Source organism: Lampris incognitus, chromosome 18, assembly GCF_029633865.1.
Source record: "Lampris incognitus isolate fLamInc1 chromosome 18, fLamInc1.hap2, whole genome shotgun sequence".
Taxonomy (NCBI): domain Eukaryota; kingdom Metazoa; phylum Chordata; class Actinopteri; order Lampriformes; family Lampridae; genus Lampris; species Lampris incognitus.
Window position 1 is genome coordinate 14,305,626 of NC_079228.1, and position 27,523 is coordinate 14,333,148.

General features: G+C 45.8%; 1 protein-coding gene across 2 annotated transcripts; it reads right to left on the minus strand.

Annotated features, from left to right (window-relative positions):
- On the minus strand, nucleotides 1-27,523 carry si:ch211-199g17.2 (uncharacterized). Of its 2 annotated transcripts, none has more exons than XM_056298222.1 (13): nucleotides 27,420-27,523; nucleotides 14,263-14,426; nucleotides 13,863-13,916; nucleotides 11,448-11,525; nucleotides 11,178-11,320; nucleotides 10,971-11,093; nucleotides 9,509-9,566; nucleotides 8,661-8,975; nucleotides 7,969-8,108; nucleotides 7,738-7,854; nucleotides 6,564-6,621; nucleotides 4,556-4,627; nucleotides 1-4,395 (listed from the first exon to the last, which is right to left on the minus strand). In XM_056298222.1, the coding sequence occupies exons 3-13, from the start codon at nucleotides 13,885-13,887 to the stop codon at nucleotides 2,960-2,962; spliced, it is 2,565 nt and encodes an 854-aa protein (XP_056154197.1). In that variant the 5' UTR covers nucleotides 13,888-13,916; nucleotides 14,263-14,426; nucleotides 27,420-27,523; the 3' UTR covers nucleotides 1-2,959. The 2 variants fall into 2 exon arrangements, with proteins under 2 accessions (XP_056154197.1, XP_056154198.1); XM_056298223.1 differs by lacking the exon at nucleotides 27,420-27,523 and adding an exon at nucleotides 26,861-27,173.

The following is a 27,523-nucleotide window of genomic DNA, read 5'->3' on the forward strand; positions in this document are numbered from 1 at the left end:
AGACCAACATTTATTTTGTAGCCAAGGCTTTCTTTAGACATTCAAATACAGCAGTTGAACAGTCTGCTATTGGTGTGAAAACTTTAAATTAGGAATCAAATGCTGGATTATAACGGTAACTGTAATAGGTAATCAAGACACCATTGGATTCTGGAAACCCAAAACAATGTCTTAATAAGAAAATGTGAAGCGCTTTCAGTGTCTAGAAAAGCGCTATATAAATGCAATGATTGTTATTATTATTATTAACATCCATTGGCCCACACAGCATTGCACAATAACATGGCTGATTCTTTTCAACACTTCTCTATTAAACTGCAGAATGAGCCATGTGTAGATAACACGTCTAAAACCTGGTTTGTGGCGACGTTGGTATATTCAGGTTTTATTCCACGCAAGTCTAATTGGCTTTGTAAGAAATGTGAATTGTTTCTAATGCACACTGAGGACAGTGGAAGCCAGAGGGCAGACTCAGACCGACCCCTGGTGTCAAGCAGTGAAAATCTTCAAATGTAGCCTCTCCACTGCCACTAACTTTAGTGGCAGGTCAAAATCAAATGGTGGATTTGAAGTTATACCAAGGTACCTATGGAGGACCAAGTCTGGAAACTGCGGGGCAAATGAATAACAAGTGAACCGTGCCGTCGGGCTCAGGAAGCCAAGACAAGCAGACCCAACTCTTGTGCTTTTACTGTATTTAAGTCAACTTGAATTAAAGCAAACTAACCATTTCACCGGCCCAATGTACATATAGGGAACTGTTCAAATAGTGCAGTAAAGAATGTCATTGGCTGTGACCCCCCCCTCCCTTTTTCTCCCAAATTGTACTTGGTTAATTACCCCACTCTTCTGCGCCGTCCCGGTTGCTGCTCCACCGCTTCTGCTGACTCGGGGAGGGCTGCAGACTACCAAATGCCTCCTCCGATACATGTGGAGTCGCCAGCCGCTTTTCACTTGACAGTGAGGAGTTTCACCAGGGGGATGTAGCACGTGGGAGGATCACGCTATTCCCCCCAGCCCCGCCGAACAGGCGCCTCGACCAACCAGAGGAGGCGCTAGTGCAGCGACCAGGACACATACCTACATCTGGCTTCCCACCCGTAGACACGGCCAACTGTGTCTGTAGGGACGCCCCACCAAGCCGGTGATAACACGGGGATTCAATCCGGGGATTCGATCCAGTGATCCCCGTGTTGGTAGGCAACGGAATAGACCGCCACGCTACCCGGACGTCCTCAGACTTTATTTTAACACAGACATTGCCATGGGCTTCCTGAAAATAGACAAATGCTTTTCAACATACAAACCAATTACTAGTTACTAGAAACCAGTTACTAGAGAGCACAAGATTGTCCAAATCCATTAGTTTACAAACTGACAAAGAAATCAATATTATATAAATTTCAGATTGGATGTTTACACACCTATAAACAATAGTGATATTAAAAAAAAGCCAACTAACCTATGGTACACATTGAATGAATTCGAAGAAAATGTTCACAGTATGAAATTCAGAAACGTTACAATACTAAAATGGTCCAAGAGGAATAGAAAACTGCGTCAACTGTGCAACACAAAACACAGCATCTGGACAATTTGGAACTGAAAATCACATAATATTTGACATAATCCAATTTCTCTGTTGGTCTTGCATAGTACAGCTGCAAAGCATTCCACACCACAGGTCAGTAGAGAAACACGACAGACCAAACACTTGACGTCTTCAGGACAGACGAGCATCGTGTAACTGAAGCGTTTCTCCGCCAAGTGACACTGACCATGTTTCTGACCTCGACGGCAGTGCTTTGGGACACGTCTAATCCGAGCTGAGATTAGGTGTCTGGCAGATTTACTCAATATTCTGTCCATCTTTCAGACTAAACAGCATTACCCAAAAGCATACGTTCTTCAGGTAAGGCATCCAATAATACACGGGAACGCTTATTCATATTTTGATTTGGGCAAAAAAAGGCTCTTAACTGAGCTTGAGGCAATAAAATAAAAATACCAATGGGTAAAACTATCAATCAAGCAAGAAATCTGGTGGGTTCAGACCAATTGCAATAGCCCCAAATATACAATGAGAATACTTCATCATCAACAATTGTTGTATCAGAGTTAAATCAGAGTTGAGAGCCTGTGTTAAGCAAACTTGCTTATCCACCGACTGAACAGGTTTCATTTTTAACTGCTGAAGGCCGGTCTTCCATTTATGTAACTATACTTTCTCTGAGGAGATACAATTAGTCTTTTTTCATTATAATAATAATAATATTACATTTTATATCACACAGCATAAAATCAAAACAAAGCAGGGTAGAAAGTACAGTAGGGTATTTATAACTACAAGTACAAGTTTGCTCATCTTTTCAACTGAATTTAATGCTTTTTATTTTCAAGCCAAATGAGGAAAACATATTACAACTGAGCCTGATAAATTACAACTGAGTTTTTGATAAATGATGTGGGCTGTCAGTCTTCTTGGCTTGGTTATTTCATGTAGAAAATTAAAGACTGACAAGTTAACCTGGTTGATAGAGGAAAAAATAAGGCCTTATCCTAATGTCCACGCCATCAGTGAGAAACATTGCCTAATCAGAAATAATCAATGTGGAAAGGAGGCGGCGATGATGTGTTGGATGATATCAAAAAGGGAAACATCGGGCATCTGGGTGGCATGGCAGTCTATTCCGTTGCCTATCAACACGGGGATTGCCGGTTCGAATCCCCATGTTACCTCCGGCTTGGTCAGGTGTCCCTGCAGACACAATTGGCCGTGTCTGCGGGTGGGATGCCGGATGCGGGTATGTGTCCTGGTCGCTGCACTAGCGCCTCCTCTGGTTGGTCTGGGCACCTGTTCAGGGGGGAGGGGAAACTGGGGGGTGCAGGGGTAGGTGTGGGGAAAGGTGCAGTTTGTGGACACTGGTTGTGGGTACTAACCACGTATGGAGACGGTGCCCTAACAGTCATCCCTGGCATTCATCTGAACTAACAAACTGCTGTCAATCCCCCTGGAATAATGATCAGGAAGAGCTTCAAAAGCCTGAGCTTGTCCCAATGAGACAAAGACTCGGGACTGCCGCTCAAGCCAACCGGCGTTGTCAGTTGACTGAGGATGCAGGTCGAGGTTCACTGTGGAGTAAGGGTCAGAGTTCATCCCATGGCCTAGGGGGAGGATCTGATAGCCTGTAGTCATGGTAATGTAACTGGGTGGCGCAATCATGGTCGTGGGTGGAGCAGTTTGGTTGTAACTGGCGTATAGTTGCACCCCATCAGAACTCTGAAGTCCTTGTCTCACCTCAAACAGCTGCATTCTGGGCTCTGCAACGTCTCTCCCCTGAATAACTGAGTCTCCGTGGAGATCCATGTTGCACCTGTGAACATCTAAATAAGGAACCATGTTACTTGCAGGACTGTGATACCAGGTACCGTCAGAGGGAGGGCATGTGTACTCTTGTTCTTGGTATGGTTGCTGGGGCTGGTGTTGGTGGTACTGTTGATAGGCAGAGTTAGAGCTCATTTCTCCCTGTCTGCCGGGTCTTGGCATGTTGTCCCTTATGCCAACCTGACTCTGATAATCAGAAATATACTGATGCTTTCCCTCAGGGAAACCCTCCTCTCCTCTCTGGCAGGAACTGTAAGATGGCAAATTCTGCATGTGGCACATTTGAGCCCTTAATCCTTCATCATCTCTGTATGAGCCTTCCTCATGCCCATCCTGACTACCAACTAGTCCTCCTTCAGCATAACGCATACCATAGTCATTGCTCTCCACATAGGTATTGTTGATTCCAGAAACAACGTTGTCGGACACCCCGACGTCCTGACTGTCAAGCTGTAACAAGGCAGCGTTTGATTTCTTTTTTGCTTTAAATGCTGGCTGCCAGTTATGGGCACTTCTCTGCAGACACTTTCTTGTTCCAGCTGTGTTTTCCATCTTGCCAGAGCATTGGCTGTCTGCAAAGGGTTCGTCCGCATTTTGGTATCGAGTATCGTTGAGCTCCCTCTCCCATACCGCGTACTGGTCTTGTCTTGAGAAACTGCGCTCGGATTGTGAGGTTATGCGTACCCGGATGTTGTGTTCATCCAGGTCGACTGTCAGTGGGCTAGTGTTAAACACAGAGCCGTCTGTCTGGAGCTCTGGCGAGAAAGGGTTCGACATGGCAGTGGCGGCGGGCGAGGGCTCAGGTGACACAGGGAGGCTGTCCGGGCTGAACGATATCCTCTTCAACAGCATCGAACCACCAGACAGCGGCAGGCTTACCTTGAACACCGGCTTGGTGACGTTTCCATCTGTCCTCTTTCTCCCTGCTCTTTTCGCCCTTTTGAAGAGCACTGTCGTCTGCCTGTGTTTTGTATTTTCCTCTGAGGCTTTTACGGCACCGACATCTGGCCCTTAAGGAATAAGTACACAAATTAGGCCCAGCGAGTTTGAGGGAGGGAAAAGGCAATTAAGAAAACAAAAAAAAGAAAAGAAAGACAACATGCTTGAATGAAAGAACACAATTGTGTCAGCAGTTTATATTGATTAAGCTGTTATCCAATAGTTACACACCTTTGGCAGCCATTTTTCTTTTCATGATATTGATACTTGTCCTGTTACGATGACCAGACAACATCATTGCACCTGATTAAATAGAGATGGAAGAAACAGAGAGGAAAAGAATACAAAGTATTCTAGCTTGGTCTAGTCAGAAAGGCATGAACTGAGGAAGCCTCTTGGATGAGAGGCGAAACGTCTTCACGGATATATACCAAGTCCAGCTGCACTTGATTCAACTCCTTTGGACAAAGTACACACACAAAAAAATTACATCAAGATAAAGTTAGTGTTTGGGCTCCACAAGATGTGAGGGTGGTAACAATAAGCCCGGTTAAGAAAGCAGTTCAAAATTGTGGTATTAAAAGAAATAGGTATGGTGATAAAAAGCAGGCAGGGCAGAAGCAGAAAAAAAAAAAAACAATCCTCAAACCCTCATACATGAAGTGTGAGCAAGCTGGATGGAGTGGGGGAAAAAAGCTGTGTTTAAAAAGAGAAACGTTATTTAATTCATCTAGAGTCAAATATAGTCTCTATTCAGTGAGAACGTGCTCCTGACTAAACAGCACACATCAGTAACTGACACATCCCAGAAAGCAGAAGACGACGAGGAAAACAGAAAAGCCCAGAGGAGCTGATTCCCCTTTCTGTGTCTCGATGCGTGCTCAATAATCCAGGTAAGAAAATCAAAGAAAGTTGAATCAGTTCATCTGGACACAACGTTTATTGAGAGAAATGTTTCATCACTCATCTAAGTGACTGCTTCAGTCTCAACTGACTGCAGGTAGACAGTGGCATAACGACCGAAACCAACGATCGGTTTCATATGGGTGTGACCATTAATTAGAGTTTCAATGGCGATGTGTACTATTCAGAGGGTTTGGGAATGTTTGCAACCACAGCATTGTAAGATGGTGACAGATCTACTCTTAGCCCCCCCCCAGTTCAGGGATGGTTGTTCCCTAGTTCAAACCAGAGGTTCCTCCCTGTCAAGGATGTGCACATCCTCATCCTTGAAAGAGTGGTCACTGGCCTGGAGATGGTGTAGACTGCGGAGTCCTGGCCTGACGTGTTAGCTCTTCTGTGTTGTGCCATCCTCTTGGCCAGCGTCTGTTTAGTTTCCCTGATGTACAAGTCACAGCAATCCTCCCGGCACTACTCCCATATGTGGCAGGAATGTTGGACAAGTGGAGACGCATATTTTCCAAACCCTGCGTCTCAGTTGCTTGCAAACCACAAAGGACGCTGCGCCAGAAATTGGTCCATCCCAAGGATCAGGTCCCCTGGCACAAACAGAGCAATATAGTGTACGCTATTAAGTGCCAGGAGGATTACCATGACTTGTACACTGGGGAAACTAAACAGACGCTGGTCAAGAGGATGACACAACACAGGAGAGCTAACACGTCAGGCCAGGATTCCAGAGTCTACACCCATCTACAGGCCAATGGCCACTCTTTCAAGGATGAGGATGTGCACATCCTTGACAGGGAGGAACGCTGGTTTGAACAGGGAGTCAAAGAGGTCACCTATGTGAAGAGGGACTGACCATCCCTGAACCGAGGGGGGGGTGTACCTAAGAGTATATCTGTCGCCATCTTACAATGCTGTGATTGCAAACATTCCCAAATCCTCTGTGAACAGTACACATGGCCATTGAAACTCTAGTTAATGGTCACACCCATATTGGCATATGAAACTGGTCATTGGTTTCGGTCATTATGCAGCGGCATTGTTTATAAGGGTGGGGGTTCCTGCAGTCAGTTTAGACTGAAGAGGTCACTTAGATGAGTGATGAAACGTTTCTCTCAATAAACGTTGCGTCCAGATGAACTGATCCAACTTTCTTTCTGTGATTTCCTTACATGCATGCATTAAAAAAAATTAAAAAAAAAAAAAACAGAAAAGGTTTCATACTTACCTCACCAGTCACTTGAGAGCAAGGGGCTAGAAATGAAAGTCATTACCACAAGAAAAACAACAAAACAGACAGACAGCAGATGGGGGTACATTTTGTACTTACACCAATGATAACTGTTGCTTCTCAGCTGATTACAGAGGGAGGCTGGTAGCCCCATGACCTGGGGAACATGAGAGGGCCTCAATGTGAGATGGAGGGATGGATGAAAAGGAATGAAAAAGGGAGGAGACTGGATGGAAAAGGAGAAAGGAAGACTGGAGAGATTCAAGCACATCGCTGTATCGGGACGTAACATCTACACAGACATGGTGAGCTACACTGGCACGGTTTAGACATCAGCAAGCAAGATGTCGATCAACAAAACGTATGGTGATTTCCACAAGTGTGCAAGTTTGCACTATTCAAAGGATATTCACATCACTGTCCAAACCTTCTGTAGCCTCCCTGCTCTTCTGGCACTACAAAGTCATGATAAGAACCAAAAGTCAGGGGCATCCGGATAGCATAGCAGTCTATTCCGTTGCCTACCAACACGGGGATCACCTGTTCAAATCCCCATGCTACCTCTGGCTTGGTTGTATCTGGTTACCCCACTCTTCCAAGCCGTCCCGGTCGCTGTTCCACCCCCTCTGCTGATCCGGGGAGGGCTGCAGACTACCACATGCCTCCTCCAATACATGTGGAATCACCAGCTGCTTCTTTTCACCTGACAGTGAGGAGTTTTGCCAGGGGGACATAGCGTGTGGGAGGATCATGCTATTCCCCCCAGTTCCCCCTCCCCCTGAACAGGCGCCCCGGCCGACCAGAGGTGACGCTAATGCAATGACCAGCACACATACCCACACCCAGCTTCCCACCTGCAGACACGGCCAATTGTGTCGGTAGGGACGCCCAACCAAAGCGGAGTTAACACAAGGATTCAAACCGGCAATCCCTATGTTGGTAGGCAATGGAATAGACCGCTACGCTACCCAGACGCCCCTGAGTAAGAGTTTTTAACTGAATCGAAGAAGTGTGAGCAGTCAGGGGCCACACACATAAGCCATTGATTTACTATCGTCTGTATAAGGAAAAACATCTGTAACCGTGTCCGAATAAGCAGATTTCGAGGACATGTATTTCACTTTTTGCTTAGTTTGCCCTTTGCCTCAAAGTACTGAATTCTCTTAATGAGGGAAGAGAAAGTGGTTGCAGACCACCGCTGAAACCCCCCCCCCCCATTTTGTTTTAGATGCAGTATTATCAAAGGTGGTGAGTGGATGTATGGCTGTGATACCTTTATTTTTCCTCTTCCCTCCTCTTGCTCTACTCTCTTGGCGACTGACTGAAGAAATTGATTGTCGCCACTTTCCTCCCCCCTCATTACATCCACTTCCCCGGGATGGATCTCCACCTACAACGCCAACACAAATTTCCAAACAATCAATGAAAATATGATGCGTACCGCTGGGAACAAATAAAAACGACGTTTTGGATGATTTTAACTATCGATGGGGAACACACAAACCATGTAGTTGGAATAATGGGAGGAGCTGGTCAGGTGATCTATGATGTCATCTTTGATGGACTTAATCCGGCAGCAGTGACATAAAAAACAGTATAAGTGGTCGTCCTCCTCACCCCAACACGCAACAACAAGGGAGAGACCTGGCAAAGACACACACATTTATGAACACAAACACATTTAATCTCAGTTTTATGGCCATAATTTACAGCAATTTTCTCAATACATACAAAATCATTTTGAAAATCAAAATGTTTTCCTTTATGATATTTTGAGGAATCCAACTTACGAAATGAAAGCCAATTTATTTTGTCATTGTAAGCTACAATGAAATTTGTTTTCTGCATATAACTCATCCTATTGTATAGGAGCAGTGGGCAGCTGCGGCGCCCAGGGAGCACCTCCAGTTCTTCTTTCCATTGCCTTGCTCAGGGGCACAGGCAGGATTATCAACCCTAACATATATGTCCTTTTTGATGGTGGGAGGAAACCGGAGCACCCAGAGGAAACCCACGCAGACACGGGGAGAACATGCAAACTCCACACAGAGAGGACCTGGGACAGCCTGTGAGGCAACAGTGCTAACCACTGGGCCACCGTGCCACCATAAGTCAAGCATTTCCCAAAAGGTATTTGAAATAGTTTTTTTTTTTATCTTAACTGTAACAAAGTACAGCTACTTCAACCTTACTCACCAATGAGAGGTTTGGCCCCTTCGTAGCCATCGAGGAGTTTGTTCATGTTGGATCCAGTTGACTGGAGAGCACTTGGCCAGACAGAGAGACACGCGGTTGATTCCATCAATGGCGGATGCTCGCTCATTTGAACTGAGACTTTTTGTTCTTGCACGATGGCCCTCCGGGGTTGGACGTTGGGTTTCTTCGACCGGACCGGGTGCATCTTTGGCGACAACACAATTCTATGGGACTGGGTGGTGCAAAGATCCTCCGATATGCCCTGGCTCTCTCTCTGCTCCCATCTGAGTTTGATGGTATTCAACAGACTGATGGCTGTGGTATGAGAGAATGGGTGAGGCTCAGAGGGAGAAGAGAAAGTCACAGAAAGTTGAATCAGTTCATCTGTACACAACATTTATTAGTCTGTCTCAACTGACTGCAGGCATCCCCACCCTTATCAACAATACAGTATCATAACGACCGAAACCAACAACCAGTTTCATATGCAAATTACCGTGACCATTAGCTAGAGTTTTAACGGCCATGTGTACTATTCACACAGGATTGGGGAATGGTTGCAATCGCAGCATTGTAAAATGGTGGCAGATGTACTCTTAGCCCCCCCCCCCCCGGTTCAGGGATGGTCATTCCCTCTTCACTTAAGTGGAATCCTCACCTGGATTATTAAGCAAGCATAAAGATGAGAGAAAGTAAGGGAAATTTGGAGGAAGAAAAAAGGGGGAAAAAAGGGAAAACGGTAAGCAGGGAAAGACCAAAGAAAGTGGGATATGGAGGATGGGTGTACAATTTACAGAGCAGGACAGACGCATCCTCAACAAACACACAGTCGAGGGATGAATACTAACCTTTAGTCTCGCTGTATGTTTCCATCTTCTTGTATAACTCTGCTTTCACCTTCAGCACCTGAAATAAGAATAAATAAAGGCCAAGCAAGACAAAAAGAAATGAGCATTTGAACAATATCTTCAGAAAAACACAGATGGTTTTTTTTAACCTTCATTTAACCAAGAGAGTCGCACTGAGATTAAGAAACCCTTTTTCAAGAGAGGCCTGGCCAAAACAGGCATCAGCATAAATAACAAACACAAAATTAAAACTCACATTTCAAAAGGGAACTTTCTAGGAGTCAGTTGCGTAACCAGCTAAATTAAAAACATTGATATCCAAAGGAATATACCTCCAGTTCTTTCACTTTGGATTTAAAAGCATTGAACGAGATTGAGTCGTTGAGTTTTAAGTCATTCTGCAATGTATTCCAAGCCGAGGGTGCAGAATACACGGGCATTTGGGACATGTCAGCTCTACCTTACAGTTGACAGCTTCAATATACTTTATTCCTACTCCCATCCATCCATCCATTATCCAAACCGCTTATCCTGCTCTCAGGGTCGCAGGGAACTGGAGCCAATCCCAGCAGTCACTGGGTGGCAAGCAGGGAGACGCCCTGGACAGGCCGCCTGGCCATCACGGGGCCCACACACACACACACACACACACACACACACACACACACACACACATACACACACATACACACACATTCACACCTAGGGACAATTTAGTACGTCCAATTCACCTGACCTACATGTCTTTGGACTGTGGGAGGAAACCGGAGCACCCGGAGGAAACCCACACAGACACGAGGAGAACATGCAAACTCCACACAGAGGATGACCCATGATGACCCCCAAGGTTGGATTACCCCGAGGCTCGAACCGAGGATCTTCTTGCTGTGAGGTGAGTGAGGTGCTGTGAGTACTCATACTCCCATTTGTGAAATTAATTAATCCTAGGTATTCGCCTTTACAGACCGTGGTATTTCCTATTTCAAGTGAGCAACACGCCGAGACATGTCTCTTTTATCAAACTGTTCAAACTTGACGTGAACGCAGATCATCCAAAATCACTCTCCACCTTCTTTTCACATTCTTGTTCTTAACCAGCAAATTTATGCTTTTGTAGATACAGATTATTGGCGCCATCTGCTGTTATAAACTTTAACGATGTTTAAATGAATGCATAATCAATTCAAATCAAATCAATTTTATTTGTATAGCCCAATATCAGAAATTACAAATTTGCCTCAGTGGGCTTAGCAGCAACACAACATCCTGTCCTTAGACCCTCTCATCGGATAAGGAACAACTCCCTTAAAAATAAAAAAGAGAAAAAAAAGCCATTTAAAAATCTACTTCTCAAATCCAAGACACCTTTCAGATGTAATTTACAGGAAAAAAAACAAAAAAAAAACAACACCATCTTATATTCGAGCCAATACATTGCTCTCACATCTGCCATGGCTCATACCTGCACATCCCCAGGTCCCTCTCGCTTTTCCAGTATCCTGGCCATCTCCAACAGCGGCCAGGCGAGCTTGGACAAGTTGGCGTTGTTGTTCCAATCTGTCACAAACCGCGGGTGCCGGGCTTTCTGTCAGGCCAAACATCATTAAGATAGATCCGGTCAGACTGTCACATAAAGCCGCTGATCATCACCCAGCCTCAGGCTACTTACAATGTAGTTGTATCTGTGGAGACTTCCCATGATGTGGTTCCGTATGTCAGTGATGCCGAGGCGACAAATGCACACCTCGCACAGGTACAACGCCTCTGTGCCCGCTGTGTCCACATTCACACATTCTGTGATGCTCCTCAGGCCTGAAATACACGCACGCACACACAGGGCGGGGGAAAAAAAAACCATGCCAAAACCTCTCTTAAAACACACAAATACAAAGCACACCCAGGATAATCCCATTTCCGTGAGACGAATGTGTCTACAGACCAATGATGGGTTGCAGTCTGTTCTTGTTGTTCAAATACACCTTCAGAGAATTGAAGAGCAGGCTGCTGTCTTCCACTTCTGCAAGTACAGAGCAACCAGGTTACACACTTCAGACAAACAAAATGAGATTCGAACAGGACTCCGGAGTGAAACCGTTTAGTCCCATCTTACGAATGAAATCAAACTTTACAATTTCCTTTGACAAAATATAGAGTATTGAAGCAGCGTTTCTGCATTTTCTACAGATAGGTTTATTAATAGCTATTGATAAGGGCAAATACATTTCAAAAAGCGTGAACTTCTGTCAGTCTGCCCAAACCAAAACACTAATCAACACCTCTTTACAAGTAATCAAGTTCTTAGTAACCCCAAATTTAACAAATACTACATACAGCCCAGTACTTTCTGACTTCAACATGTCACCAGTATACTAGCCTGTGCAAACAAAGCAGAAAGACTCTGGATTAAATGCTGTTCACTAGTGGAGGAAAACTCAAGTCTTCAGTCATGTTCAGCCTGGGTTAAAGGATGATTTTTTATTCATTCAAAAGAAGAAGAAGAGATCGGCCTTTTCAAAAGACAAATGAGGCAATTTTATGTCTTAAAAACAGAAAAACTGAGGCCAACTGGTCCTGTTCTCAGTTAGCCAGCTGGAACTGGTTCTGAATGTGTATGAGTAGGGATGCTGCCAACAAGTCACTGAGACTGCCGCTACATGTCATATGTAGTAGTCCTGTGCTCCTCTGAATGCGTTCCCCCTGCTCTTTCCTTTTTGCAGGTTCTACATATAAAACATGGAGGGACATCCAACTTCAGGGTTTGTTTTTTTTGGCCCTCCCCTCCCTTTTTCTCCCCAACTGTATCCGGCCAATAACCCTAACTCTTTCGAGCCATCCTGGTTGCTGCTCCACCCCCTCTGCCGATCCGGGGAGGGCTACAGACTAGCACATGCTTCCTCCGATACATATGGAGTCGCCAGCTGCTTCTTTTCACCTGACAGTGAGGAGTTTCTCCAGGGGGACGTAGCGTGTGGGAGGATCAGCTATTCCCCCCAAGTCCCCCCCCCCCGAAAAGGCGCCCCGACCGACCAGAGAGTGCAGCGACCAGGACACATACCCACATCCGGCTCCCCCCCCCCCCCCCGCAGACACGGACAATTATGTCTGTACAGAGGCCCAACCAAGCCGGAGGTAACACGGGGATTTGAACAGGCAATCCCCGTGTTGATAGGCAATGGAATAGACCGCCACGCTACCCAGACACCCTGGGAGGCTTTTTTTTTTCCTTTTGCTTTTTTGCTGGCCAGTTACAGTAGCCATTGTTCTTTTGTTTTTTTTACATCCATCCATCCATTATCCAAGCCCCTTATGTTAATTGGGGTCGCAGGATGCTGGAGCCGATCCCAGCAGTCCTTGGGCGGCAGGTGGGGAGACACCCTGGACAGGCCTCCAATCCATCACAGGGCCAATACATTCACACCTAGAGACAATTTTAGTATGGCTGATCCACCTGACCTATATGTCTTTGGACTGTGGGAGGAAACCGGAGCACCTGGAGGAAACCCACGCGGACATGCAAACTCCACACAGAGGACGACCCGGGACGACTCCCAAGGTTGGACAACCCCAGGGTTCAAATCCAGGACCTTCTTGCTGTGAGGCGACCGTGCTAACCACTGCGCCACCATGCCGCCCAAATGCAGTTCATTTACCATTATTTATTTCTCCATGTTTGCGACTGGTCTTTTTTTTTTTTTACAATGATTTTCCCTTTAACTTCTGATTCAGTGAAAGCAGATACACCTGTTGTGTCATAAATCACGCAGTAACACACTATAATGGACCCTGTTTCAGACACCAAAGCTTTCATATGGGAATAATAGACACTTAAAAGTTAGCAGATTATCTCCCTTGTTTCTCTGTTAACTATACAACTTCAGACGCAGAAGGGGGGCAGGCTAAGCTAACCGCTAACCCATGCAGACCGGTAGTTCCGACAGTCATCCTGGCTGGCGTTGGTTCCCTTGGACAGTGATTTTTTTGGTTAGTTTGGACATATGTGTTAGTTTGAATGTGTGTGTTCTTGTAGTTTTTGGGTGTTTTTGTGCTGTGCTGCTGTGGGGTGGAGGAAACGGCATTTCGTTTCATTTCATGTACACTAGTGCATGAAGTGAAACGACAAATAAAGTGTTGCTGATTCCCGAAATACTGATGCGTCAGCCTGTCTGATGGTGTGTCTGCAGCCCTACACACGGCGTCATGTGAATGCATTCCAACCAAAACAACACACCAGCCAACTTCAGCGATAAGAACAACCTTCACCAAAGAGTGGGGATGGACTATTGGAATTGGCTTATAAAATATTTGGCTGGAATGCCCCCCTCAAACACAGGTAGAACAAGAGCAAAAGGCTTACCGTTCGGTGGCCCACCTCCCTGCATGCTGCATCTATACAATCCCCACCTGTACGCTGTTGGAAGAGGAGAGATGGAGCAAAAGAATAAGCAATTCAAAGCAAAAGTAGAAGAAAAGTTACCCCTAATCAAGGGAACTGTAAAATGAATACAGTAACTTTAACCCCACACAAAATATAAAAACCAGCCCCACCAAGCTACGAGGCTGAAGTACAATGTCAACACAATGAAATAAACCAGCACGGAGGCCAAAATCTAGTGGTGCACATTAATTAATTTAATTCAAACAAGACAATTCTGTGATCTCAATAACAAAATGGTACATAGCAAATTATAGTTAGGGAATGAGAAGTCTCCCGTGTTTTAATAAAGATAACTGGAAGAACTGACAGGTTAGATTACCTGGTTGACAGTCATATAGATAGCCTTATTACAGAGCGGTGGCTACACGGCCCGGTTCTTTCACCCTGCTGAAGAATTTCTGAAGACTTCTCAAGAGGCAGAAACTCTGGAGTTGAAGTGGTTTATTCGGTAAGTGACAGCAGGCAGTCACCGTCTCGAGACAACTGCACAAATAAGTGGAGAAAAAGAGAAGCGTTTACAGACAAAATTACCATATTTCCCGGACAAGTTGCTTCGGTGTATAAATTGCATTTGGTGGTCCAGTATTTTCAGTTGGAGTCACAAGATTAAAGAGTGCCATCTAGTTGAAATACAGTGTATTCAATCCAACAAAATTACAGTGTCTAAATCGCTTTGGAATATAAATCACAGCACCAGCCAGACGAGTATAAAGACAGTGGTTTAAATATGGTAGATAACATATGCTAGATACGTTATAGCTAGAGCTGAACCTGCCGCTGATGTGTGAGGGAATGAGACTGGGTCGGCCTAAGAAGGATTTCTTACATGGTTCAGGTGTGATGAATTCATATTTATTACATGCACCATGAGAGAAACACACAAGAGCAAGTTGTCTCCTAAGTGTTTCTTCCCTTTATACACAGACTTCCCTAAGATGGGGGTGGGATTGGGTCCCACCTCAAACTGGACACGGGGGTTCTGATAACTGGTTCAAACTGGTTTACCAATACACGCACATTGAGACACCGTCAAGGCCATGGTTCTTATCAGTCATTTAGACGGTCATCCTGCTCCTAACAGTATCGTCCCAAGAGCTCAGCAGTTTCCCATCAACCATGCACGCCTCCCTTCGTAATTCAGGCACACATGGTTATAATATTCTGCACACAAATGATTAAAATATAAAAGCAGTTAGATTAATCACTCATATCTATATCCCCCCCTTTTGACACAACGTGCCAACTTAAACTAGGAAAATATGGGCAATGTGCATGTGTAAGAATCCCACGACATAAATTCCTATACTTAGGGTGATATATCATTATGTCAACATGAGCCATTCTGCCTTCTCATGTCACAGTGTAATCAACAGCAAACAAAGCAAGCGTGAACAGTTCAAGCATCACTTTCTTCATTGTCACTACATGGGGACCCAGGAAGCCCACTGGGGGTAAGACACAAATCAGAAAAAACAGGATCAGAGTTCCTGGTTATCTTGACAGTAAGCCGGACATATTGTTGGTGTACCCCCAATTACCCCACCAAACAACCTATACATCAGCCACTGCATACAGGTACAGAAACATGATACCAAACTGATATTATGGACAAAGAAAGGGACATTGGACAAGCACGGCTCCCTGAGGGCCAAAGTGATTGTGTGGCCATTTGTCAAAACTAAAACCGGCTGAATCTGAGGGGTGAAAAGCATCACAATGTTTTCCAATGTGGTGATGACACTGGTGACGTTGACAGAATTATCACCAGGGGGACGTAGCACATGGGAGGATTAAGCTATTCCCCCAAGCCCCCCCTTGAACAGGTGCCCCGACCGACCAGGAGGCGCTAGTGCTGCGAACAGGTCACATACCCACATCCAGCTTCCCACCCACAGACACGGCCAATTGTGTCTGTAGGGACGCCCGACCAAGCTGGAGGCAACACAAGGATTCGAACCGGAGATCCCCGTGTTGGTAGGCAACTAAATAGACCGCTATGCTACCTGGACCCCCCTCCAAAACACATGTTGACCTTTCATCTTGTCTTCACGTTTGTTCACCCGATTTAGAAGATCCTCTCCTCTCATGCTGGCTCCTGTCGTGGATTTTCCCTCTATCCTTTGACAGGTTCTTTCCTCAAACACCCTCTGGGAAGAGTAATCACCAGACAAATGTCCAGGCAAGCAGAGTTACTTTATTACATTTGCAAATGGAGAGACATACACCTACGCAGAGGGTTGTCTGTGAGAATATGCTCTGCCCCTGAGCTGGAGGCAGTGGTTTCTTATAGAACAGTCCGTCGCATCATACACTATGTTTCCTGCATTAACTAGGATGTAGTCTTACAAAGGAATGCAGGAAACATCTACGTTAGTCTCGTTCTGTGCCTCGTGAGTGTCTGTAGGTCCGTTGCACTTATCTTTGCTGTACCAGGCAGTTCCTCATTGGTATGTGGCAACGGGGAGGCAAGCATGATAACAGTTGGTATGTGTGTCTGCAGTGAGTGAGAAGTTTCATACACACAGAGAAGTGGAAAACTACAGAGTACATACGGAGTGCATATGGAGTACATTTTGTACTCCACACCCCTCATCCCTGAAATCGGGATTTACGGGCACAGATTCCCAGTCCAGATTCAACTTTCCTCCATCACTTGTTTCCTCTATGGCCTCTGGACCCGACGTCTCTCTTGAACAGGTGACATCCATCACTTCATGTGTTGTGACCAGTAAAACTGACTTGTTACAGAACCCCTGTTGGGAAAGCTGGCAGCTAAAATAAACCGCGGCCCCAGTGTCCTACTGTATTCTCCTACATCCCAGAAAAGTGTGTCCATACGCATCTTGTCACTCATTGAGAAAACCCCACATGGAGTGTGGAGGTAAGAGCAAAGCCTTTTAAATTGAAAACTGTCATAGAAATCCCTTTTTAATCTAGTCTAAGGGTTTGCTATATGCAAAGGAATAACTACTCACTTCAGGGTTGAGTAGACATGATGATTACTGGACAGGGCCGGTTCTGCGGGGATAGCAACGGGAGCAACCGCACCGGGCCCAGGTCTGGAGGGGGGCCCAGAAAAAAAAAAAAAACCTTTCTGCGCTGATTCTGCTGTAAGTGCAGTGATTGTTAATTGTGTGTCCCAGCAGTGCAAAGAGGCCCTGTATGTTGCTCCTCCTGGCAGTTTCTCTATTGGCTGATAACGATTTATTTTAAAAAATGTATCAAAAGTTGTGTCATCATCCCCCTCCCCCATGAGTTAGTATAGCCTATGGTGAAGATGTGAAATTCGGTTCTACTAACCAAAAAAATGTCTGGAAACAAATCTGGTTGTAAGAAAAGAAAATTACAGAAACATAAGGTAGAAAATACAAAAAAAGAGGCAGAAAACGCAAAGAAGGTATACGGCGCTCGGCTTAACGTTCAGGCAGCAGAACACTTGGAGGATACTGTGCATAGCAATGAAGCTAGCACATCCACCACATGTGCTAACTCAGCAGCAGAGGATACCGGAGCGGACATCAACCGTGGCGCTTGTGCTAGCACCTCCACCGCTATCGAGAATGCAAACGACCACTGAGAATCTGTCGAGGAAGACGTTAGTCACGAAAGTGATGGGGAGCGTGAGTCTGACTTATTTGATCCTGCACAGTGGCCAGACAGAATGCATGATGATGACATCAGAACAGACATAGTCAGAAATAAACCACTGCAGGTGACCGATTCTGATTTCCCTAAAACAGATGGCCGTCGTTTCACACCAGCTAATTACACCAGGACAGTCGGTGCCCTAAAAGTACCTCGGCCATGGTTAGTCTACTCAAAGTCTGCCAATGCCGTCTTCTGTTTCTGTTGTAAGTTGTTTGGAACTGACAAAGGGATCTTCACTACTGGTTTTTCAAACTGGGTCAAGTTATCAACGAGACTGACTAAACACGAGAATTGTCATTCTCATCTTGAGAATTTTTCAAAGTGGAAAACTCTGGAATTCGCTTTGGCTACTGGTACAACGATTGACAGCCACCAGCAGTGAGAGACAATTGCAACATTTGCAGCGGTCAAGACACGACGCGTAAAGTTTTAAGGTAACATAATGAGGACTTTACAATAGCCCGCTGTGGCATGGTTGCTTGTAATTGTGTCCTGTGGTTGATATTATTTTGAATTGGTTGTTTCTTCTGGTAGCCTGTGCTCACCCCCACACACAGCTGTGTTGTGTATGTGTGCATGCGTAGGCCTAGGCTTTATGGGTGTTGGTGGTTGTCACGGTCGTGCATGTCTGTAGTTTTTTTTTTTGGGAGGGGGGGCGCGGTGAGCGATGGTTGCTCCCCGGCCCAGAATAGCATAGGACCGGCCCTGTTACTGGAAGTCTGTGTTGGGTTTTTATACTCTTCATGAGACCATCTGGCGCAGTCTCTACAAGTTAGCAAATAAATTTTGGTACAACAAACAGGGCAGCTCAGGGTGGCTCGATGCCATATCTGATCTGATCCAAGTTCCCCTGTGTCTCAAAGAGAAGTTCAGAGCTTATCCTCCCTTCTTGCTGTCGTGCAAACACCCAATATTCATGAAATAACACAAAACACTGACAGGTTGAGGATTACAATATATTCTATCAAAACTGATTGGAGAGAATGTCTTGATGTAGAAGTCAAAGGAAATGGTCTCAAAAGACAGAAGAGCTCAGTGTCCACAGTTTTCAGCAAAACGAAGAAATCTTACATGATTAGCCCCTTGGCGTTTACAGAATCAACCTACAGAAAAACTCCCGCGTGGTCCGCGGTGGTGTAGCGGTCTAGGCATCGGCTTTGTGTCGATGCAGTTGCTCACTGGGGACTGGGGTTCGTGCCCCGGTCTCGTCAGAGACTGGCCGGACTCGATGAAGCAGCGATCATTGGCAACGCTGTCTTAGGGAGGGGGGCGGCGTCGGCTTGTGTTCGTCACGTGAATGCGTCTCTGTGTGTGTCGGGAAAAGCAGGGGTTCGGCCTGAATTCGCCTTGTCACGAAAGTGGGGAGGCGTCTCCTTCGAGACTGCCGGCCGGAGAGATGCAGTTGGAGAACGCATGCATTACGAGGGTGGGTGTTTGAATTAAAATAGGGATCGATTGGCCACTAAATTGGGAGAAATCAGAAATAAATTTATTTAAAAAAAAAGAAAAACTCCCGCGTAAAGTAAGGAAAACTAATTCTACCAAGAGTCAAGAGTTCAACACAAGTATTACTTTCTATAGAGAGACAGGCAAACAGAAACACGAGACAAAGATTTCCCCTTGTGTTGTATCTCATAACAGCACGTCTCTCCTCTGACACCACACAACACAACTTCCGTTAAGTGACACTTGGCCAACATAGCAACACGGGCATAAAGAAACAAATCTACAGGTGCGTCTCCTCCCGGTTGGTCCTCCTGGACCAGTCTGCGATGCCACAAGTCGGCACGCCCTGGTCCCCATCTTTGCCTGCCTACATTGCACCCTACCCCAATGCTCATCCCTGCAGGTGGTGGGTGGGTCCACAGGGTGGAGTCTCATATCATGATAGATATTACATCGACATCGCCCAGCTCTAACCTCACTATGAATTCAATCTGTTCTGTTCAATCTGTTCTATTCTCTCCATTTTGTCATCCCATAGCGTTCTCAACCTCGCGTCTCCTCTGTCTTCTCTGAATCTGATCCCCATCGTTGGGACATTATGGTAAACTGCAGACTCACACAGATTTGACAGACGCTTCTCTTCCGAAACCTGATCTCCTTTTCGTTGATGGCAGTTCCCCCTGTTCTCTAGATCCTTCCTTAGACTCAGCCTGTGCCCTCTGACCCTCTCATGAAACCCTGGGGTCTGCCAAATCCCCTCACTACAGTGTGTATTCCCGCTGCCACTACACCTACTGTGGAAGACTTTCACTTCAATATGCATCACATGTACTCACAGCTGACTTTATTTAATTTTCTTTTATCAACTGTCACATGCACGTCTGAATGTGTCCGGTCTGGCGTTGTTCCGACGCGCGTTTCATATCTCGCAAATGAAACTTTCCACTTCTGGATAACCATAAGCAATAATGAAACCCTAGGCTTTCTGTTGACCTCCCTTTTTACTGCCGTGGGTGCATAATAAAAACTGCACCAGTGTTGTTTCCTCTTCGGCAAACCTCTCGGCTTGTGCCATGTGTAATTTCTCTCGACAGGCGACATGTATTTAAAAGATCAACACGTAAGGCTGGTGGCCGTTTCGCTGTTAATGAGCGTTAGTTTTCAGAATTAAACACTGAGCGCAAGAACTGCTACCAACAGCGACGCTGACTCACTGATGCAAAGCACTTCAGTGCAACGTAGAAAAACTGTGGTTCTCACTTCCTCCGATAAAATGTCATGCTTTGGGGCTCGTCAGCCACTGAAGGTCTATATATCGAACTTGTGGGTGAAGCGGCCCACCAAAAACCCCCACAATTTTTTTCCCTTTAAGAATGATTCGCCGCCGAGGAAGCGTCAGGTGGCGAGGCGGGGGGGGGGGGGGGGGGGCATTTCTTTGCTGATAAAGCCAAGGCCTTTCTCATGTGAGAGGCTACAGCCGTGCGCCCACAAACATGCGGTATCTCATCTGGGTCAGATAGTGTTAAGGCAGTCGTAAATCTGCAGCACGAAGGCCTTCCACCGAGCCTCGCTCCACAGAGACAGTCTAAAGTCCTGCACAGGCAAGCGGAGAAAATAGTTCCTATACCATTTACTTTGATAATACAAGACTGTATCTAACCCTAATCTACATAGTTCCTATACCATTTACTTTGATAATACAAGACTGTATCTAACCCTAATCTACATAGTTCCTATACCATTTACTTTGATAATGTATCTAACCCTAATCTACATAGTTCCTATACTATTTACTTTGATAATACAAGACTGTATCCAACCCTAATCTACATAGTTAAATGCTTGAAACGAGCGCCAAGCAAGCTGCAAAAGTCGGCCACTGTTTGCACAAACACAAAAGTACGCATTTCCTTAGAGCCAATAAAGAAGGATCACATCTCTGATTAGTGCAATTTAACTTTTACTATCGACTATTCTTCCTTAATGACTTAATACCAGACCTGATACCAGATGAATTAATATGGTTTTGCACCTCATATACTGATATGAAGTGTGCACATATTAAACACAACCACATGCCTGAGAGACAGCCAACTGGGTTGTTCCTAATTAGTAACATAAAAAAACTCAATACTCCGCTCTGTGTGCATTATTTAACACTACATGATGGAAGAATTACCACACAAAGTGCCATGGAACATAATTTTCAAAAAGTCCCACGTTCAAATCTGCCTGTGTCCTCATCAGAAATACCTCTATTGCTATGTGCATTACATGGCATTGTTGGTGTAATTAAGAATACTAGAAAATTAGTCCTGAATAAAAGATAATAAATTGTCACACAAATGCACACACACAAAACAGATCTAAAAAAAATATAAACAGTGAAAAGTGAAGTGAAAGTACAACGAACCCTGTCAAAGGTGATGTCAGAAACAACAAAATCATATCAAAAACAACCAAGGCTGGGCGTCTGGGTAGCGCAGCGGTCTATTCCTTTGCCTACCAACATTGGGGATCGCCGGTTTGATCCCCGTGTTACCTCCGGCTTGGTCGAGTGTCTCTACAGACAAAATTGGCCATGTCTGTGGGTGGGAAGCCGGATGTAGGTATGTGTCCTGGTCACTGCACTAGCGCCTCCTCTGGTCAGGAGGCGCTAGTGCAGGAGGGGGAACTGGGGGGAATAGCGTGATCCTCCCACGCGCTATGTCCCCGTCGCGAAACTCCTCACTGTCAGGTGAAAAGAAGTGGCTGGCGACCCCACATGTATCAGAGGAGGCATGTGGTAGTCTGCAGCCCTCCCCGGACTGGCAGAGGGGGTGGAGCAACGATTGGGACAGCTCAGAAGAGTGGGGCAATTGCCCAAGTACAATTGGGGAGAAAGGGGGGGGGCAAAAAATAGAAAAAAAACCCCAAAACAACCAAGTCAAATTCCAGTATAATGATTATCAGGTAAGACAACATGTTGGCCAACGTCCTCAGCAGAGGACGGTTCTTATCGTAGTTTGCTGAGGAATGTAAGTGTGAAGTCGACGGGTGTCAAACAACAGAAACATCTCAGCGGGCCCAGCTCCTGTGTTTCCCAATGACGAAAATCTATGGTGTGATGAGGGCCGTGAGTCGTGTACTTCGTTTTCGTCAGAATCCTTCAACGACCCTTGTATTGCTATTTACCGATCACATCGTGCTAGTGGACACAGCACTTGACCTTAAAAGTTACACATTCTAGATGCCCCGAGTTGTGCAACGCTATCCTTTTCTGTGGGAGGCTTGAGTTGTCCAGAGGAGTATCTGGTACGCTATCTCAGAATCGTAAATTGTGAAGGAGCATCTGGTTTAGTGGCCCCCTGTAATAAAGGGGGGGGGCTGCTAAAAGAAACAACCCTTGCAAGGTTGTCTTCCATTTGTTACAGGTCACGCATTCTTTGACTTAGGACTGTGGGTCCAGCCATGTGCGACCCTTGGCGAGGAGGAGATTTAAGCAACCACCTCCTTCCCCCAGTATTAGATGGTCTGATGAAATATCCTAGAATACACCACTTCCCCAAACTCACCACCGCTGCAAAACAGCTGCTCGATGTAAGCCAAGACATCACACTTCCGAATTGCTGTGTCCTTCCTCTTTCCAAAACGCCCCATGTTTTCCAACCGTCTCCAACCTAGCTGTATTGGTGGCTTAATTAAACAGAACCATAAAATTAATATGTCGGCGTCTGGGTGGTGTGGCGGTCTATTCTGTTGCCTACCAACACAGGGATCGCCGGTTTGAATCCCCATGTTACCTCCGGCTAGGTCAAGTGTCTGTACAGACACAATTGGCCGTGTCTGTGGGTGGGAACCCGGACGTAGGAATGTGTCCTGGTCACTGTAATAGCGCCTCCTCTGGTCGGTCAGGGAACCTGTTCGGGGGGGAGGGGGAACTGGGGGGAATAGTGTGATCCTCCCACGTGCTACATCCCCCTGGCAAAACTCCTCGTTGTCAGGTGAAAAGAAGTGGCTGGCAACTCCACATGTATCGGAGGAGACATGTGGTAGTCTGTAGCCCTCCCCAGATCAACAAACGGGGTGGAGCAGCGACTGGGACGGCTCTGAAGAGTGGGGTAATTGACCGGATACAATTGGGGAGGAAAGGGGGGAGGGGGATATGGTGCTGTTAACTGTAAACTTAAGCTTAAATAAAAGCATATGTTTGTCTCTTCTGCCTGTTTCTTCACCCCTATTAGACCGTCCCCTCTTTTCGTGCTGGTTGCTTGGCCTTTCATGGGCACACACTCCTGGTCTAAGCTCATCTTTCTCCTTCTACGGCCTCTATCAACGTGGCATCTCTCTCGGACCGCCGACATCCATCAGTTCATGTGTCTTGACTGTGGACCTGACCTGTTACCTAGACTTGTTGGAACAGCTAGCAGAGAAAATAAGTTGGGGCACTGGTGTGATGACGATGAAGAAAGAAGAAGAAGATTGTGTTTTGAACACGTCTGACAAAAACCACTTAAACAGTCTCAAGTCATCATGCCTGTTCACACTCATGCAAAGTCTCATTCCCGCGATATCGAAACAGTATTAATGGCAAGTAGCCCAAGATGTGGAGGCGTCTGCCAGGCAGCGTAGATTATTTCTCCATAATCATGAATTTACCTCAAAGGTAAATACTACTGGCTAACTTGCCAAGCAGCTTGTCTTCCACTTTTCATCATGATTGATAAGGCTAGGATCAGATGCTCACCGATGGCCCGACCCGGTGTGTCAGGGCCCATAGGGAGGAACCAGTGGCGGCTGGTGCTAACAATGTTTTTTTTTTGGGGGGGGGGTGCAATCTACCTTGGCGCAGCACACCTGACAGCTGCTCTGATGTTGTGGATTTTTCCCTTATCAAGCAAAGAGTGAGACAAGTCTTAAAATCAACCTAAAACACAGTGGCTATTAAGTCAATTGACATTTATCCTGCAGAAGAGGAGAGCTGTTTCAAGTCATGCAGTCAAGTAGCAATGCCTTGCAACGCTCTCCGATCAGGATGAGAGAGGTGCATTTATACCAGTGAGAGAGAGAGAGTGTGTGTGTGTGTGTGTGTGTGTGTGTGTGTGTGTGTGTGTGTGTGTAAGATGGTTGTTAACGTATGACGGGTTTGTTTGATCACCCTCGACCTCATGACCTCAACTCGGTCATGAGGAAGTCCACCGGAAAACATGTTAACACAATGAAAACTTTCAGAGCTATTAACTAAAGAATGAATAACAATTTATACTGTGCTGGAGACATAGGCATGTTCACATAGAGAGTTTATACTGTGGTCAGTCGGTAAAGCCCCATGAATGAATAACATAGTAAAACATCCAGGGCTATAATATGTGAAGTGTTATACGAATGATATAAGAAACATGAAATGTATTTTTCCATTATAGTGGACATCAAAGCAGCTGTCAGGTATGCTGCGCCAAGGTAAATTGCGCCCTCCCAAAATTGTTAGCACCAGCTGCCACTGGGAGGAGCGCTGGTTTGAACGGGGAGTCAAAGAAGCCATCTATGTGAAGAGGGGACGACCATCCCTGAACCGGGGGGGGGGGGGCTAAGAGTATCTAAGAGTATTCTGTTCTGTTAAGGCCAGCCATCACAGACTGTTTGCCAACTATGTCTGCAAATGCAGCCCTGTTGAAAACCCCCTGAGGTTGCAGATTTTACAGGCGAGAACAGGGACTTGATTGGATTTGAGCCGATCGTCTCTTTTAGATAAACCCCTTTCCTTCTGTTCACTACAGAGACACCTGGAGTTAATTCATATAGCGGTCAAGGGAGGATTGCAGAGCACGGGTCTATTGACCTTACTTAGAAAATGTTACGTGTATTGCAAGAGGCGTTACGCTTTCCACATATCGTGACCACAACATCCCCTAGTAAACACAGCCCAGCAATGACAGGATACAGATTGCAGGAGGACGTTTCATGGCTGCTAATGAAGACATTTTGGCTCCCTCGAAATTCCTGCCCACGTTCAGACTTAACACGTCTACCGTCTAGTTTTGGACGTATTACAGTGGGAGGTACAGAGAAAGAAAAAACAAGTGCTTAGACACCACCTGCTCTTTTCATCGACCCTGACAGACAAGCACTGCAAGTGCTTGGTATATTTTTGTATGGTATCACAAAAATAAAAACCACACGCACATCCCTGTGCAATAGGAAACACCTTTGTGTGTCGTGCTAAAAGTAACAGAGAGTTCAAAATGACCCAAAGTACATTCCACGGGGGCATTAAAATGTCAAAACAACCATTAAAAATGTCAAACACCTGAGAATAGAACAAACATAGAAACAGAATACGAAAACATCCTGTAGCAGACGGGGGGGGGGGGGGCTCTCCCACCAATATATCCTGAGGGGAAAAAACAGGAAAACTGAGTAAAAGGCAAAAGGTGAGAACATAATATTAGCATAAACATAAGTGGGAGGAACTCAGTTGCATAAGAAAAGGGGTGTACATTACAACGGGTGTTTAAATTAAGGAAATCAGCCTCGGTCGGGCAGTTGACCTGCAGACCACCTCCGGCTTTGTTGTGTAAACAATCAAAGTCCCTAACCAGGAGCTCTTTTTGTCTCGACGACCACTTCGTTGTTTGTTACTCTGATCACAGGCCACCAATGTGTCTTAAACCCACCTCCTTCTTGGTGTTGGGGAAGCAAAGAAAACTCACTGTAAGCAATGGTGGTTTGAATACTGTAGAGCAAATTCACATTACTGCAATGTTCATGTGAGCTACCAGCAGACTGGTTAATGAAAAAGGGTGCATGTAATGGGAAAATATGGTTCAAACTGAGTTCAAAATACTTTCCAAGGTTTCACGGCTCTCTCTCTCTCTCGGAGGTTGCAGAATAAAGATAAGAGGTCATCAACCATGTGTGATTACAGCATGGCTGAGGGAGATATCACAACGTGGGTGCTGACCCATGTGTGATCACAGCAGTGTCAAGAAAAAGCTGAGTTGATTGACAGACGGTGAGAAGACAACCAGGACAGGGACACGAGGGAGTCGCTCTCAGCCTAAGACATGTACTGTCAAAGGTTGATAGCCCGCTTGCAAGTGTATCAATAAGACACTCTCACTGTTACAAGTCTTCTTTGCAGAAATTTCCACGACAGTTGTTCCAAAAAACAAAAAAAAAAGAAAAATTCCTCAAATTAGTCACATCCGCACGATTCACAGACCAAAGTGGAAAGGATGATGTCAAACTTTTTGTGACTGCTTCACAAGTAAAAAAAAAAACAGCTTTCTGAAATCCATTTGCAACTAGATTCAGACTATTACTGTGTGATTATTCATGAGAAAAAATAAATGAAACTTTGCTGCAAAATGCAGCGATATGAATCAATCAAGCAACGCCATCCTCCTCCTGCAAGTTGGGGAAAAAGGCACATTTATTGCTCAGACCTGACTTGTAACACATGAATCTAACAGATCAACGCTTTTCTAGCATAAATAAAAACTGGTGTCAGAAGATTGAAAAAAAAACAACAGCAATGGAGGTCTCAGCCCTTTGGTTTATTCTATAAATGCAGTTCACTGGGAGGAGGAAGGGTCCGTATTGAACACTGGCATAATAAATCTAGGCACGCGGCACATACTGTATATTGTACGCACACGTGCATATTGTTGCGAATTCGGGGGACAACGCAGCCACGGGAACTGCCGCGGCCGGGACGCGAACCCGTATCGCCCGCACCGCAAGGGACATCGCTAACCGCTAGACTAAAGGGACAGACCCGCGAGCCAGTGGCCAGCGTGTCTTCTTATCCATGCACGTTACAATACTCTGCCATGTCTACCTACCTCGTGTAGATAAGAGACCTGCCAACACGTTTATCCCAGCATCTCTGCCTCGGCATCCCTTGTGTATATTCCTGCAGATTGTTGCGCTGTTATTCTACGTGCGTGCGTTAAGAGCCACTAAACCGGAGTCGAACCCCCGTGTACGTGCCAACACACGTGGCCAGATAAAGACGACTCTGGTGACGTAACGCCTCGGGCCGGCATCGCTCCGCCGACTTTCTTGAAAAGAAAAAGCCGCGGCTGACACGTTACTCCCAACCACTCCCGAGTTATTCAGATCAACACAACACCGGAAATCCCCACCGAGTTCAGATTTCTCCGGTTCTACAACTAAACCCCCACGTTTCGTTAAGACGCGCGAAGGCCCGGCCGGCCAGGTGTGATCTGACGCTGACGCGGTTCGTCCGCACGTCCAACTTCCATCACAAAACTAGTTTCGGTTCCTAAGAAACGGCGAAGATGGGGCGCGCGTGTGTGTGTGTGTGGGGGGGGGGATTAACCGGGAGGATTAAGCGATCACAGGGAGGTAAATAAACACCAACCAAGTCTGACACTTTACCTCAGCGAACTCTTCAGGTTCGGCTGCGGTCCGAAAGAAATCCGAGACGTCTGGAGATGAAGCCGGAGGAGACGGGCAAGCGTGTAACGAAGACAGCGCGTATG